Below are 14,601 nucleotides of genomic sequence, written 5' to 3' on the forward strand. Positions count from 1 at the left end.
ATCCTAGGGTCCTGGGATCAAGCCCCGCATTGGGCTCTCTGCTCAGCGGGGAGCCTGCTCTCTGCCTGCTTCTCTGCCTACTTGTGACCTTTCTCTGTCAAATAAATAACGTCTTTAAAAAAAAAAAAAAAAGCAGGAGGCAGAGAGAGTCAATTATCATATGGTTTCACGTATTTTTGGGGCTTAAGGAATGACACAGAGGACATGGGGAGATGGAGAGGAGAAGGGAGTTGAGGGAAATTGGAGGGGGAGATGAACCATGAGAGACTGTGGACTCTAAAAAACAATCTGAGGGTTTTGAAGGGGTGGGGGGTAGGAGGTTGGGGAGCCTGTTGGTGGGTATTGTGGAGGGCACATATCGCACGGAGCACTGGGTGTGATGCATAAAAATGAATTCTGTTATTACACTGAAAAGAAATGAAATTTTTAAAAATTCCATTTAAAAAAATCACAAAATGTTATTCAAAGGCATTAAAGTAGACCAAAATAAATGGAGAGCTATACTATCAAAAAAAAAAAAAAAAAGAAAGAAAGAAAGAAAGAAAAGAAGAGAAAAAGAAAGAAAGAAAGCAGGAGTAGCTATATTAATTTCAGACAGAGCAGACTTCAAATCAAGACAAGTTATTGGGGATTAAAAGGGATTTTATATAATGATAAAACGGTCAATTCTCCAAAAAGAAATAATAATCCTCAATGTGTATGCACTTAACAGAGCATCAAACTACTTGAGGTAAAGAGTAATAAACCTGCAAAGAAAAATATATAAAACCACTATCAGAGTTGGAGACCTCAACATCCCTCTCTCAGAAAGAGATCCAGCAGGGAGAAAAATCAGTAAAGATGTTGTTGAATTCAAAGCACCATCAACTGAATATAGTCAATAATCTGTAGATTCCTTTATCCAGAAACAACAGAATACACACATGGAACATTAACCAAGACAGACCACATTCTGGGTCCACTGAAAATTTTTAAAGAATAGAAATACAGTATCTACCCTCAGACCACAATGTAATTAAATTAGAAATCGATAAGATAAAGACAACTGAAAATCCCCAAATATGTGGAGATTAGACTACAAAATGGTACATGGGTCAAAAATGAAATCTCAGGGGTGCCTGGGTGGCTCAGTGGGTTAAGCCTCTGCCTTCAGCTCAGGTCATGATCTCAGTGTCCTGGCATCAAGTCCCGCATCGGGCTCTCTTCTCAGCGGGGAGCCTGCTTTCCACTCTCTCTCTGCCTGCAGTTCTGCTTACTTGTGATCTCTCTCTCTGTCAAATAAATAAATAAAATCTTAAAAAAAAATGAAATCTTAGAAAAGTAATTTTAAAATATTTCAAATTAAATGATAACACCAAAATTCATGGGATGTAACAAAAGTGGTGCTTGGAAGGAAATATAGTTTGAATACATATATTAGAAAGAAAGAAAGATTTAAAATTTATCATCTAAGTTTCCTTCTTGGGAAACTAGAAAATGAGCATGTTAAATCCAAAGTAAGCATTAGAAAAGAAAAATTAGAACAGAAATCAGTGAATTGAAAACAGAAAATCAATAGAGAAAAATCAATGCAACCAGAAAGCTGGTTCTTTAAAAAGATCAATAATATTGATAAACCTCTAGCCAGGCTTAAAAAAGAAAGGAATTATTAATAATAATAGAAATGAAAGTGGGAACATCACTTTAGATCCTAAGGACATTAAAAGGATAAAAAAGGAATACCATGAACAACTTTATGCCCACATACTTGATAACCTAGATGAAATGGACTAATTCCTTGAAAGACACAATTTGCTAAAACTCACAAAAGAAGAAATAATCCGAACAGGTTCATATCAAAGAAATTGAATCAATAATTAATAACTCTCTGAAACAGAAGAACAAGAACCAGAAGCGTTCACTGGTAAATCCTACCAAACATGTAAGGAAGAAATTCTACTAGTTCTCTATGACCTCAGAAGACAGGAGAAAAGGGAGTATTTCATCATATGAGGCCAGCATTACCCTAATACCAAAGCCAAAGACATTACAAGAAAACAGAAATGTAGACTAATATTTCATAAATATAGCTGCAGAATCCTCAATAAAATATTAGGAAACGGAATCCAACAATGTATAAAAACAATTACCTACATATCACAACGATTTGGGATTTTCTACCAGGCATGCAAGACAGTCAACATTTGAAAATCATTGTAATCTATCACAACAGGCTAAAGAAAAATCATATGATCATATTAACATAGGTACAAAAAGCATGTAAATCCTGAACACTCGTTCTTGATTAAAAAAAAAAAATTGTCAACTGGGAAGAGAAAACTTCAACTTGATAAAAAAAAAAAACTAGAGAAAACTTACAGCTAACATTATACCTAATGGTGAAAAATATGATGCTATCCCATTAAGAGAAAGACAGCAAGGATGCACCTTCTCACTACTCCTTTTCAACACTGTACTGAAAGTACCAGCTAATGCTCTATAAACAAGGAAAGGAAATAAAAGATATACGAATTGGGAAGGAAGGAATAAAACTGTTGGTTTGAAAATGAGCATGACTGCTTATGTAGAAAATCGGAAGGAAGTGACCAAAAAAACCCTCATGGACCTAGTAAGTGATTAGAGCAAAGTTAAAGGACAGGGCTAATGTATGAGAGTCAATTCCTTTATCAAATGAACAACGAACAAGTAGAATTTGAAGTTAAAAACACAATAACATTATCATTAGCACTCCTAAAATGAAATATTGATATAAACAAAATATGTAAAGAGATCTCCTTAAGGAGAACTATAAAACTGATGAGCAAAATGAAAGAATAAAATAAATAGGTATTTCATTTTCATGGATGGATAGACTCACCATTGTCAAAATGTTGGTTTTTCCCACCTTGACCAATTGATTTCAGTGAAATCCCAGTTGAATTCCCAGTAAGTTATTTTATAGGTAACATCAAACAGACCTAAAGTTTATATGGAGAGGCAAAAGACAAATAGCCAACACAATATTAAAGAAAAAAGAAGACTGATATCACACAACTTCAAGACTTAGTATATAGCCACAGTAGTCAAGACAGTAGTATTTTTAAAAACAAAAACAAACAAAAAGCAGATTAATGGAACAGAACACAGAGGCCAAAATAGTCTAAATACATAAATACAGTCAATCGATCTCTGAAGAGGAGGAAAGAACGGGGCAGTCTTTTCAAAAAATGGTGCTTAAACAACTGAACAGTTATATAAAAAAAAAATCTAGACATGGACCTTCCACCCTTCACAAAAATTAACTCAAAATAGATCAGAAAGCTAAATGTAAAACATGCAACTATAAAACTCCTAGAAGATAACACAGGAGAAAACGTAGGTGACCTTGGACATGGTGGTGACTTTAGGTAAAACACCAAAGGAATGATCCATGAAAGAAATATTGATCAGCTAGAGTTTATTAAAATTAAATACTTCTGCTCTGTGAAAGACAATGTCAAGGGAATGAGAAGACAAACCACAGACTGGAAAAAAAATATTTGCAAAAGCCACATCTGACAAAGGGCTATCCAAATATAAAAAGCTATCCAAAATATACAAAAGAATGTATAGGTTTATACATTGTATACAATGTTATGTAGGTTTTTCTGAGTGTAACTAATGTATCACTCTGATGGGGATGTTGATAATGAGGAGGCTATGCATGTGTAGGGATACAGGGGGTATATATGGAAAATCTCTATAATACCACTTATTTTGCTCTAAAACTGCTCTAGAAAAAAAACAAGTATTTTTTTAAATAGTAAAAACAAAGGCATTAACATGGTACACTACAGCTATAAATAGAAATATCTAATAGATCTAGTAAATATACCTATTTAACCATGAAAGCAGTAAAGGAGGAAGACAGGAACAAAAAGATGAGACATTTAGAAAAAAAAATTTCAAAACTAATAAGTGAATTCAGCAAGGTCAAAGGATACAAGATCAATACAGAAAAATCAGTTATATTTCTATATAGTAATAGTGAGCAATCTGAAAATATAATTAAAACCTTTTCATTCATAAAAACATCATAAAACATAAAATACTTGAGAAAAAATTAACAAAAGAAGTGCCAGACTTGTGTATTGAAAACAAAACAACAGAGCTGAAATTTCTAAATATCTAAGTAAGTAGATATTTACTCTTCCAATCCATGAACTTGGAATCTCTCTCTACTTACTTAGATATTCACCCCAAACTGATTTACAGATCCAACACAATTGTATCAAAATACCAACCTTTTTGAAGAAACTCTCAAGCTATTCTGGTATTTATATGGAAGTGAAAAGATCCAGCCAAAACAATTTTGAAAAAGAACAAATCTGGAGAACTTATACTTTCCTATTTCAAAACTTAATATGAGGCTACAGCATTCATGAAAGTATGGTCCTGGCGTTAAGTACAGTCATATAGATGACTGTAATAAATTGAAGAGTCCTAAAATAAACATGTATGGGCAATTCATTGGTGACGGAAGTACCAGAACAATTCATTCGGGAAAAGACAGACAACTGGATAGTTTCCTGCACAAAGATGAATTTAGACCCTTCACACGTACACAAAAATTAATTCCAAGTAGTTCACAGATCTAAATGTAATACCCAAAATGGAAAACTTTTCAAAGAAAACACAGTAGAAAATCTTGATGACCTCAGTTTAGGCAGAGGTCTCAGATGACACCAAAGCATGATCCATAAAATCCAGAAGTTGATAAGCTGGTGTTAAACTTTGAAATTCTTGCATTTCGGAGCACCTGCCTGGCTCAGCTAGTTAAGCTCTCCCTCTGCCTCCACCCAAATAAAACCAAAAAACCTCTTGCCTTTCAAAAACGGGATTAAGAGAATAAACTGGGAGAAAATAATTGCAAATCTGAGAGAGGACTCATTTCCAGAGTGTATAAAGAACACTTGTAACTCAATTATAAAAGCACAAACCCCCAATGTCCTCATTGTTAGGAAATGTTTGCTAATATACTTAGGAACGAAGTATCATGTCACCAGCAATGTACTTTCAAATGGTTCAGCAAAAATAATAATTTGCAAAGATAGAGCAAGCATGGAAAAATGTAGATAGGTGAATTTAGTTGAAACATATTCAAGAGTTTCATATTACCTCTTCAAACTTCTCAGGTTTGTAATTTTTGAAAATAAAAAATGGATAGGAAACTTAATTATGTTCCTATGTACAAGAAATGACTTTTTAAAAAATATATAATAGTATCTAAATATATGGCATACCTAGAAATGAATATATATACACACAATGTCCAAGACCTCTTGGGTGATAAAATTTTATTAAGACATTACAAAGACTTAGGAGATATATCATGTTCATGGATTAGAAAGTCCACTATAATGATGTAAATTCTCCCTGTATGGCCTGTAGAATCTTTGCAACACCATTTAAAATCTCAGTGTATTTGGCTTCCTTAGTCTTTGGAAGGAAATTCACAGGTTGTTTCTAAAATAGATTTGGAAGGGGGCGCCTGGACAGCTCAGTCTTTAAACATCTGCCTTTGGCTCAGGTGTATGATCCTAGGGTCCTGGGGTCAAGCCCCTCATTGGGCTCCCCGCTCAGCGGAGAGCCTGGTTCTCCCTCTCCCACTCCCCCAGCCTATGTTCCCTCTCTCGCTCTCTGTCAAATAAATAAATAAAATCTGTAAAAAAAAATAAAATAAAATGGATATGAAAGAGTGAAGAACCAAGAAAAGCCACAAGCTGTCTGAAGAATAACAAGGTGAAAAGACTTGCAGTACTATATATCACAACTTTTTTCAAGATAGAGTAATGAAGAGACCGTACATTTGGCATAAGGAAAGACCAATAAAACAAAATAGTCTAGAAGGATCTGTCTGCACATATCAGTGGTCCAAATATAACAGAGAAGGCACTTCAAAGCAGTAGGGAAAAGAGGGTCTTCTCAATAAACAGTGCTGGAACAACAGACTAACCATATAAAGACTCAAAAAAAATTACCTCTTATCACATGCAGAAGGCATTTCCAAGTTGGATGAAACCTCAGTGTGAGATGTAGAACTATAAAGCATTTATGAAGAAAATATCAACCATACTCATGACCCAGAGAGTAATTTTTAAGTGAAATCTAAAACATGCTAACCATAAGGTAAAAATATGTGAACATATTAAAATGGTAATCTATCAGAAACACTGTGAAAAGACAAGCCACAAATTGGGGAAAGATTTTTGCAAACACAACTCATAAAGGAGTAGTATCCAAGATATACACCAGAATCCCCTGCAGATTGCTGGGGGGAAATGGACACGAAACTTGAACACATACTGCACTCACCAAAGATGGAACCTAAAGATCCAGTAAACATGTTGGCATTCTCATCTGCTGTCAGCAGGAAAGTAAGTAAACCTTTTTGAAGAACAGTGTGACAATACAGATAAACATATGGAAGGCGTTCAGTCTCATTTGACAGAAGTTAACTGCTAAGTAAAAGCACAGTGAGATAACATTACACACTCAACAGACTGGTAAAAATTAAGAAGCCAATATACCCTTGGAGGAATGTAAATCAGTACAAGAACATCTGGGGAAACAGTTTCACATGATCTGGCAAGCACCTAACAAGCCTGTGCCTCTGTGGTCCCACTTGTAGGTATATGTACTTTTAAAAGTACATACTCTAGGGGTGCTTGGGGGAGTATGCGACTTGATCTCGGGATTATGAGTTCAAGCCCCATACTGGGTGTAGAGATTAAATAAATAAACTTTCTTTTTGAAGTGCATACTCTAGAATATACATACAAAATATCCAGAGCAGCACTGTTTGTAATATCCTCAAATTCGAAAGCACTCAGATGTCCAGAGTAAAATGGAAAGATTAAAATACATTCATATACTGGGATGAGCAAAGTACAGATACACATGATTATATGAAGGACTTGTATCAACATGTTTAGCAAAAGAAACAAGTCTCAAAAGTCTATAATATAATTTGATTCATATACATTTCAAAAACAGGAACTAAATATTGTATTTAGGGATATATATAAAGAAATGAAGAGTAGGGCTGTGTTAGGGAGGAGAGAAGTGTGATGGAGAGGATATGTGGGGATTTCTGAGGTGTGAGAACGATTTTTTCACAAGGGTAGTTACATGGGTGTTCACTTTAGGACTTTAAGTTCTGTGTGTATGTGCATACATACATGTACATCTCATGTGCTTTCCGTATATTCCACAGTAAGAAAATATACAAATGGCCAGTAAATATGAAAAGTCATTCAACCTTATTAGTAGTTAAGAAAATGAAAATTAAACAACAGTGATCACCTGTCATGATTTACCTAAAATGTAAGAATGATAATACCCAGTTTTACTGAGGTTACAAAGAAACAAGCATTCTCATATGCTGTCAGTAGGAAAGTAAATTAGTAAAGCTTTTTTGAGGAACGACGTGGCAATATACACAAAAATGTAAAGTCCATATATCTTGTGAATCATCAGTTCCAATTTTAAATATCCTAATGAAATACTAGTGCACATATTCAAAATATATGTACAAAAAGATGCATATACCATTCACTACAGCAGTGCCTGCAATAGTGAAAAAAATGAATGTCAATAACGGAGTATTTATGAAAAGTGTCATAATTCATACAATGGAATCCTATGTAGCTATTAAAAGTTAAGATAAATATGAATGGGCATGGAAAAATCTCAAAGATATTAAATGAACAAAAGTCACAGAACAATACATACACAGCATAACCCTGTTTTAAAAATATAAATATATACATATACTTTTATATATAGATGTATGAAAAACAGACTACAAATTTAGACTCCAAACTACTAGTGATTCCCTCTCAGGCAGGGAGTGGTGAAGGGAGAAGCAGGGCCAAGAGGGCACTTTCACATCGTACTCGATACAGCTGACCCTCGGACAACCTGCATTTGAACTGTGTGGTCTAGTCCACTTATATGCAGATTTTTTTAATACATGACTGTAAATGTGTCTTCCTTATGATTTTCTAAACATTTTTTCTCTAGCTTACTCTTTTATAAAAATACGGTATAAAATACAGGTACAAAATCTGTGTTAAGTGACTGCTTATGTTATTGGTAAGGATTCTGGTCAAGAGGAGGCTATCAGTAGTTAAATTTTCAGGGAGTCAATATACGCCAGTTTTCTACTGCACTGGGGGTTGGTGTCCCCTGCCCCCAAGTTGTTCAAAGGTCAATTATATGCACAGATATTCTATGAATCTTTTGTAAGAACATATCCATGGACTACTTGCATATTTCTAACAGGTGGTAATAGTGAAACAACTGTATTGCTATTTATTCCATTCCAATGAGAACTGAATACATTTGGAAATAGCTTGCTTTCAAAGCAAGTCTTCTGTTCCTTGAAGGCCTGAGAGCTTCTGGTTGTGTTACAGGGCTGTCAGCCATCAAGTGATAAGTGCCATGTAGGATTCTAAGTGACTGGGTCTATCTCCAAGTTTGCCCCTTGAAAATATTTGCATACATTCTCATATCTTGGCTTACTGGCAATAGCAAGAATGTTTTCTCAAAGCACTTTGCTAAAGTAAATTCTGATGTACACATCAAATCACAACCCTGGCAAAGTATAGCTGTGGCTGTCAAGATGCATGTTTAGATCTAAATTAGTAATCACACCCTTGGTGAGTGACTTTTGGAATAAGTAGTTTGGATTTGGATTCATAAGGAAGAACCTAGACCCCACTAAAAATCACAAGACACAGCTTCTCATTTTCTTCTTCCCTCCCCTCATTCCCATCACCCTTTCCTAATCAAATAATTTCCTACAGAAGTGGGAGAGAGGGACACCTGATCACGAGTTATTTGGAACTGGTAGTGAATCAAAATAAAAAGCACTATCACTCTATTTATGAAGGAAAATCCAACTACATGGATACATTTTGGTGTGCATTTTATTATCTTTTTGGAATCATATCCATATGAAGAAAAATTGCCCAAGTATCCTTTAATCTTGAAAGCTAGGCCCTTGCCTTGCTGTGTCAGAGGAAAGCAAAACTAAGTCAGTAGTGCTGGAGACATCCCTCTTCCATATGCACACCGACAGGAGAGGAGCTAGCGAGGAAATGCCTTTCGGCTGATGAACACAGGAGAATCTACACACATGTTAAATACAAATGGAAACACATCAGCACACACAAGTCATTAGCCTGGCCCTCTGGCTTCCACTAGCATGCATCTTTTCCAAAGGATCTCTGATTCAGTGGTGTAAGCGCTTGGTCGTGTTATGCCTCCTATCAGCAAATACCTTTTCATTCCAGAATGGAAAATGACGTGGGAATTAAATACATCCAATATTGATGCTTTATTTCCATAAGTCACCAATAAGAGAATGGATTTAATTTTAATACATTTATTTTTGTGTGACTCTTAATAAAACACTTTCAAAACATTCTGTACATTTCAAGCCACTTAGAACCGCAGTACATTCTATAAACGTGATTTGTTGGGATGAGGTGCCAAGATGTCTCTGTACAAAGATGTACAATATGTACAGTCACTATAAGTGCAAGCTGTGCAAAGCAGTCTAGAACACTAATTCATGCCAAGGCTTAGAAAACATTTCAACACTTAACACTAAAGCTCGAAACTGCGTTGTTGCTTTTTCCTGGGCAAATGATTACTTTATAAACAAATATATGTATATGTCATATAGAAAGAAGAGTCTGACTCCTCAGCTCAGTCAGCACCATGCAACTGACTGGATACATTACAGGGCTGCTCTTCTAGGCTTCTCTCTCCAGGGCACCATTTGGCCACACTCAACAGTTGTCTCATCACTGAGCTGCCGCCGCCACTGCCTTTGACTGAACTACAGCAATGCTAGGAGATTTAAATTTGGGGAGATAAAGGCCAAACTTGTTTTCAATGCCAGCGAAAGTGGCTGTGGCAAGTCTGTATCCACCGATGTGGTCGGGATTGGCAGGAGGAAGGTCTGCGATGCGTGACTTAGGTGTTGGTTCTGAGCCAGAGGGTTTGCTGTTGACAGGAAAAAGACAATGGTTAGCGTGCTCAAGACTGATGTTGGTGGCCCAGGAGCACAGAAGCACGTTTCCAGTCTCACCCAGGTGCCACAGAGAGGAGTGTTTGTCCGGCTACTTCCTCATCATCTATGCTAAATTTCTCATGATTTATAGCTGCTTTGAAAGCATCACGTTTTTGATTTGGAAAAGAAATGGCCTCAATTTATAAATATATCTACAGAGAACAGAACAGAAGAAAACACTCTTAAATAATAACACCCTCAGAGAAGTAGGATTGTGAGTGTTTTTCTCTTTCATGTTTTCCATATTTTCTGCACTAAGCATAAACTGGTCATAAAAAGTTTACATTTTTTTTTTTTCATTTTGACATAGGTCAAAAGCTGATTTTTAAGTGGTAGACTCATGAACGCTATTACTAAATTTAAAGACACATAGATACAATACTTACTTTTACACAATCTGAAAGCACAGAAAACCCTGGAGTTGTAAGATTCCTATTCTCACATCCTACTTTGTAGAAGTCCCTCTACTCCTTGTTCAACAGCTACTTCCCTATTTGGCCTTTGAGCAAGGAAGGGGGGTTAAAGGTTTATGAGCTGAAGACCCAGGTATGGGATTTGATCATCTCCTGAAAAGCTGATAACTGCTTGCTTTAGGTACAACCTTGCCCACCCAACAGATTCAACAAGTAATTCCTTTTCTTTACAGCACAGGCTTCAAGTGGCCCAACTTCTGACCATGATTTCACCAGTAATTATGTCCATAAGCATAACCCCTCTCGAAAGGTTTTTTTTCCCTGTTTGTTAGCTCTAAGAACATCTACACCTAACTATAATAAAAATAATGAAGTCTCGCAGGTGTATGTCTTGATTGAGTCTTAGAAAGACTTGGAAAGAAAGTTTATAAAAGTGTTACTAATACAAATTTACATTATATCTGGTGAAAAGGCCATATCATGAAATTCAAATAATTAGGACCTAAATCCATGAAGCTCTGTATTTGCTTACATTAAAAAAAGACAACTTATTCACATAACGTTAATTTGCTGCTTGCCTTCACTTCCCCCAAGTCACTGCTTAACCCTGTGTATGATGTCCCCTGACCAAGGTCTTACTGCCCTCATACTTTAGCTTCTCAAGCCCACTGGTTCTGTAGGATTCTCTGTCGAACCCAGTTCTAAGAGTTCCAAAAATGCCTCTGTAGGCCGAACAAAGACCTAGTTTGGTTTCAGTGCTTTCTTTTACAAGAAGTTGAACAGCTGCACTTACAGGCCTCCAAAATCAATGTAAAACCACCGCTGGAGAAGTTCATAGGTGACCAAGGTAACACCAAACTGGGGAGAAGATCGAAACACTCGAGCTGAAAAAGAGAAGGGAGTGGGGCTACTGAACATGACTGTGGCAAAGTCAATGGGTGAGTAATGGGAGCAGGTCCCTAACACCAGCCAGCCATTCTGTATGGCCGTCATCCCTACCTGCAGTCCCCTTCCAAAATGCTGAGGGCCCCTCTTCCCGGAGTATCTTCCTGAAACAGTCAATGACACCACTGTATGTCGTCTGGCCTGCACGGGCGGCCACTTGCAGTCTGGTCTTGATGACATCAGCGGGAGTCACCAGAGAAGCTGCAGGCACACCTTTCAGGAGAAAGACACATTTAAGTCATCCAAAGTACCTTATAAAGAACAGAAATACTGCTAACATCTAACATACAATTAGCAACTTAAACTGCTCTAACCAAAGTTTCTTAAACAGATGCCTGGGAACTCATGGAAAAAAGGATACATGAGCCTATTAGCTGCTTCCATATGGAATAAAATTCTTTTTTCTTTCTGAATTAGGAAAATCACTCTAATTGCATGATCCCAAAGAACTATGAGAGGAAAAAACGCAGCAATATTACTAGGACAATTCCCAAGTATTCTCATTTAGGTTTCAGTTATTTTACCTCCTTTTTTTTTTTGGTAAATAAGATACAAGTATTTTTGTATATACTAAGAAATGAGGACACTGCCTGTTTAATAAGATGCTAAATGTAGTGGGGTTATTTTGCTGAATCTGTCACCTTACTGTGTAAGGTGAAGGTCAATACTCATATCCCCTCACCTGTTTGAGGGGCTACCTCGAGAGTAGAGTGGGACCCTTTTCAGACACACTTACATGACAGAAGTCATCACAACGGGAGCTGAGGAGGCTAGGCAACTAGTTATGGAGCAATAGAAGAAGTGATCATCAAAAGGCCTTATCATCTACCCCTTGTGCCTGAGCTCCCTGGGGTCATGCTGAGACTGATCAGCAGTGGGACACCCAAGAGAGATTTCACAACCACATTATAAAAATATAAAACAAAGCTGGGAACAAAGGAGCAAGATAACATTCCTCAGAGGGATGATATTCAATTTGGCCTTAACACCACTGAATCCTTGTGGGGCAGATGGAACTGGCGGACGTGTGAGGACCACTGTTGCAGGATGACGCGATTCCTATCCCTCCGCGTGACCCTGTGCCGTATTTCCATGGAACTAGGTAAATTGCCTGTCTTTGGAATGTTCTTAATTTTAAATGTTCTTAGGGCCTGCCAGCAAGGCTTTACTGGTAAAAATTAGAAAAAATCATCTCTTGTTCTGAAAACTGACATCAAGTATCTGTGGGCAAGAAGTTGGTGCTGACAGTTCCATGGAAATGTTTACTTCCATCAATCACTGGCAAAATGCCTGTCCACGATTGGACTGTTCTTTCGCTGTTTCTTTGTTTTGTTTTGTCTTGCTGCTGACTGGAAAGCACAGACAAGAGCTTGGAGGGAATATCCGCCTGCCCCATTTACAAGTGGGAGACTTTGGTGAGCACCAGAAAGGGGCTGCATAAGCACTCAGCGCCAGCACGGAGCAGGTAGCTTTCCCGGCTTCCGGTCAACTCAAGTAACAAATGCCAGAGAACATGGGATTTGCTGGACCCCCATATAAGGGCTCAGAGCCCCCGGGGAGAGTTTTGTAACCATCACAAGTCACTCCCTATCATCGTGGGTGAGAACAAGAACGTAGTCGGGCTCAACCCCCTCCGAACCCCACCATACACACTACGCTCCAGGAAGTTCTCAGGCTGTTGGGCTGTCTAGCCAGGGCAGCAGAGGAGGATGAATCCAGTGAGAGCTACGCAGTACCATGAGCCCAGCCAGTCAGACCGACGCCAAGCATTTGGACACTAGGCTTGAGTTTGTGTTCACCCTTCATGTTTCTATACTGGACCAGCAGTAATGGGGAACAAATACACGCCCTTTCCTTCTTCTGTCATTTCTGAGAGCTGGTAGAGCCAAGGACACCTGGTCCTCCACTTCTATCCCAAGTCAGCTCCTTCAAGAGGAAGGCTAGGCCTGTGAGATCGGAAGGAAGCATCTTAGTACCTCCCTGAATTTGTTGTGCTCCTCTTTCAGATGGAATCTCTTTTGTGTCTACTTCAGGAATTCAGACCAAATGAAGATCTTCATTTATGCCACTGACATTTGAGCTCCTATTATTACTACGCTGACCACAAAGGGAAAGTAAAAATGAAGAAGATGAAACTCTTGCCCTCAAAAAGCTCCCAGCCTAGTACAGAAAACAAACTTCTGCAAATAACTATTATAAAGAGAGTGTTAAGGGACAGAGAAGACATGCCAACTGCATATAGTATTGCTTACTTGTATCTAAAGAGAATGATGGTAGAAGGAACATGGATAGTATCATGGAGAAAGTTCAATTTTGAGCCAATCATGTAGACTTCATCATGCAGAAATAGCAAGTGAGGCATGCTAGACCTGGGCATCACATGAGGTACAATGAAGCAACTGATCTGATGAAGAACTCTTCCACCTTAATGCTTAGCTTGGATGTACCCAAGGTTTCAGGGGCACAGGAGGCTAAGAAGCGTGTTAATGATGAAAGCCCAATTTAGATGGGCAGATCTAATTTGGCTCTGAGTTGCTAAGCTGCATTACGCTGTTTATCCACATTATGCAAATGTAATTAACTCTCATCAGAATTACAGCACATCCCACAAAGGAGAAAAAGCAATCATATTTAAACTAAGTCAGATACAAACAATAATCCTTCCAGAAAAAAAGGCGGACAGTACACAGACATTCTGTAAAGACCATGGAGGGGGAGGATTCTTTAGTTTAAAAAAAAAAAAAGTAGTTACCTGCCATGGCTCCGGCTGCAAGGAGATTCACACCTCCCACGTGTCCACCTTCATCAGCCAGAAGCAGTTTGCAGTGAGCATAAACAGGAAAATAGATGGCAGAGAAGGGAATGTCTCGGAGGAAACACGCTTTGGCACCCTGTCACAAGTGAGGAAATAGTACAAAACAGTTGTATAAACAGGGCCATGAATGCCCACAAGGGATCCGGGGGTGACAAGTCTTAGGTGTCCCCTCAAACAGCACGGGGACTGAGTGGAATGGAAATGGGAGGGGAAAGAGAGGGGCACAGGAAATGTACCTGGCTCAAACTCTGAGAAAGGCCGGAGGACCCTGGAGACCTAGAGTTCGTTAACTGGGTAATGATGTTATCCTGACAACTAAGAATTTT

The 14,601-nt window shown here is 37.9% G+C and overlaps 1 protein-coding gene across 2 annotated transcripts in view; it reads right to left on the bottom strand.

Moving 5' to 3' along the window:
• Positions 1-9,393: 9,393 nt before the first annotated feature.
• SLC25A12 (solute carrier family 25 member 12) overlaps positions 9,394-14,601 on the bottom strand; it is a 207,826-nt gene continuing 202,618 nt past the window's right edge. For both annotated transcript variants that reach the window (XM_059394165.1, XM_059394164.1), the window contains exons 15-18: positions 14,213-14,351; positions 11,515-11,673; positions 11,309-11,399; positions 9,394-10,035 (exon numbers count right to left, since the gene is read on the bottom strand). In XM_059394165.1, the coding sequence (XP_059250148.1) occupies positions 9,834-10,035; positions 11,309-11,399; positions 11,515-11,673; positions 14,213-14,351 (591 nt within the window). In that variant the 3' untranslated portion in view covers positions 9,394-9,833. The remainder of the gene's footprint in view (positions 10,036-11,308; positions 11,400-11,514; positions 11,674-14,212; positions 14,352-14,601) is intronic.

The sequence above is a fragment of the Mustela nigripes genome, chromosome 3 (assembly GCF_022355385.1).
Source record: "Mustela nigripes isolate SB6536 chromosome 3, MUSNIG.SB6536, whole genome shotgun sequence".
Taxonomy (NCBI): domain Eukaryota; kingdom Metazoa; phylum Chordata; class Mammalia; order Carnivora; family Mustelidae; genus Mustela; species Mustela nigripes.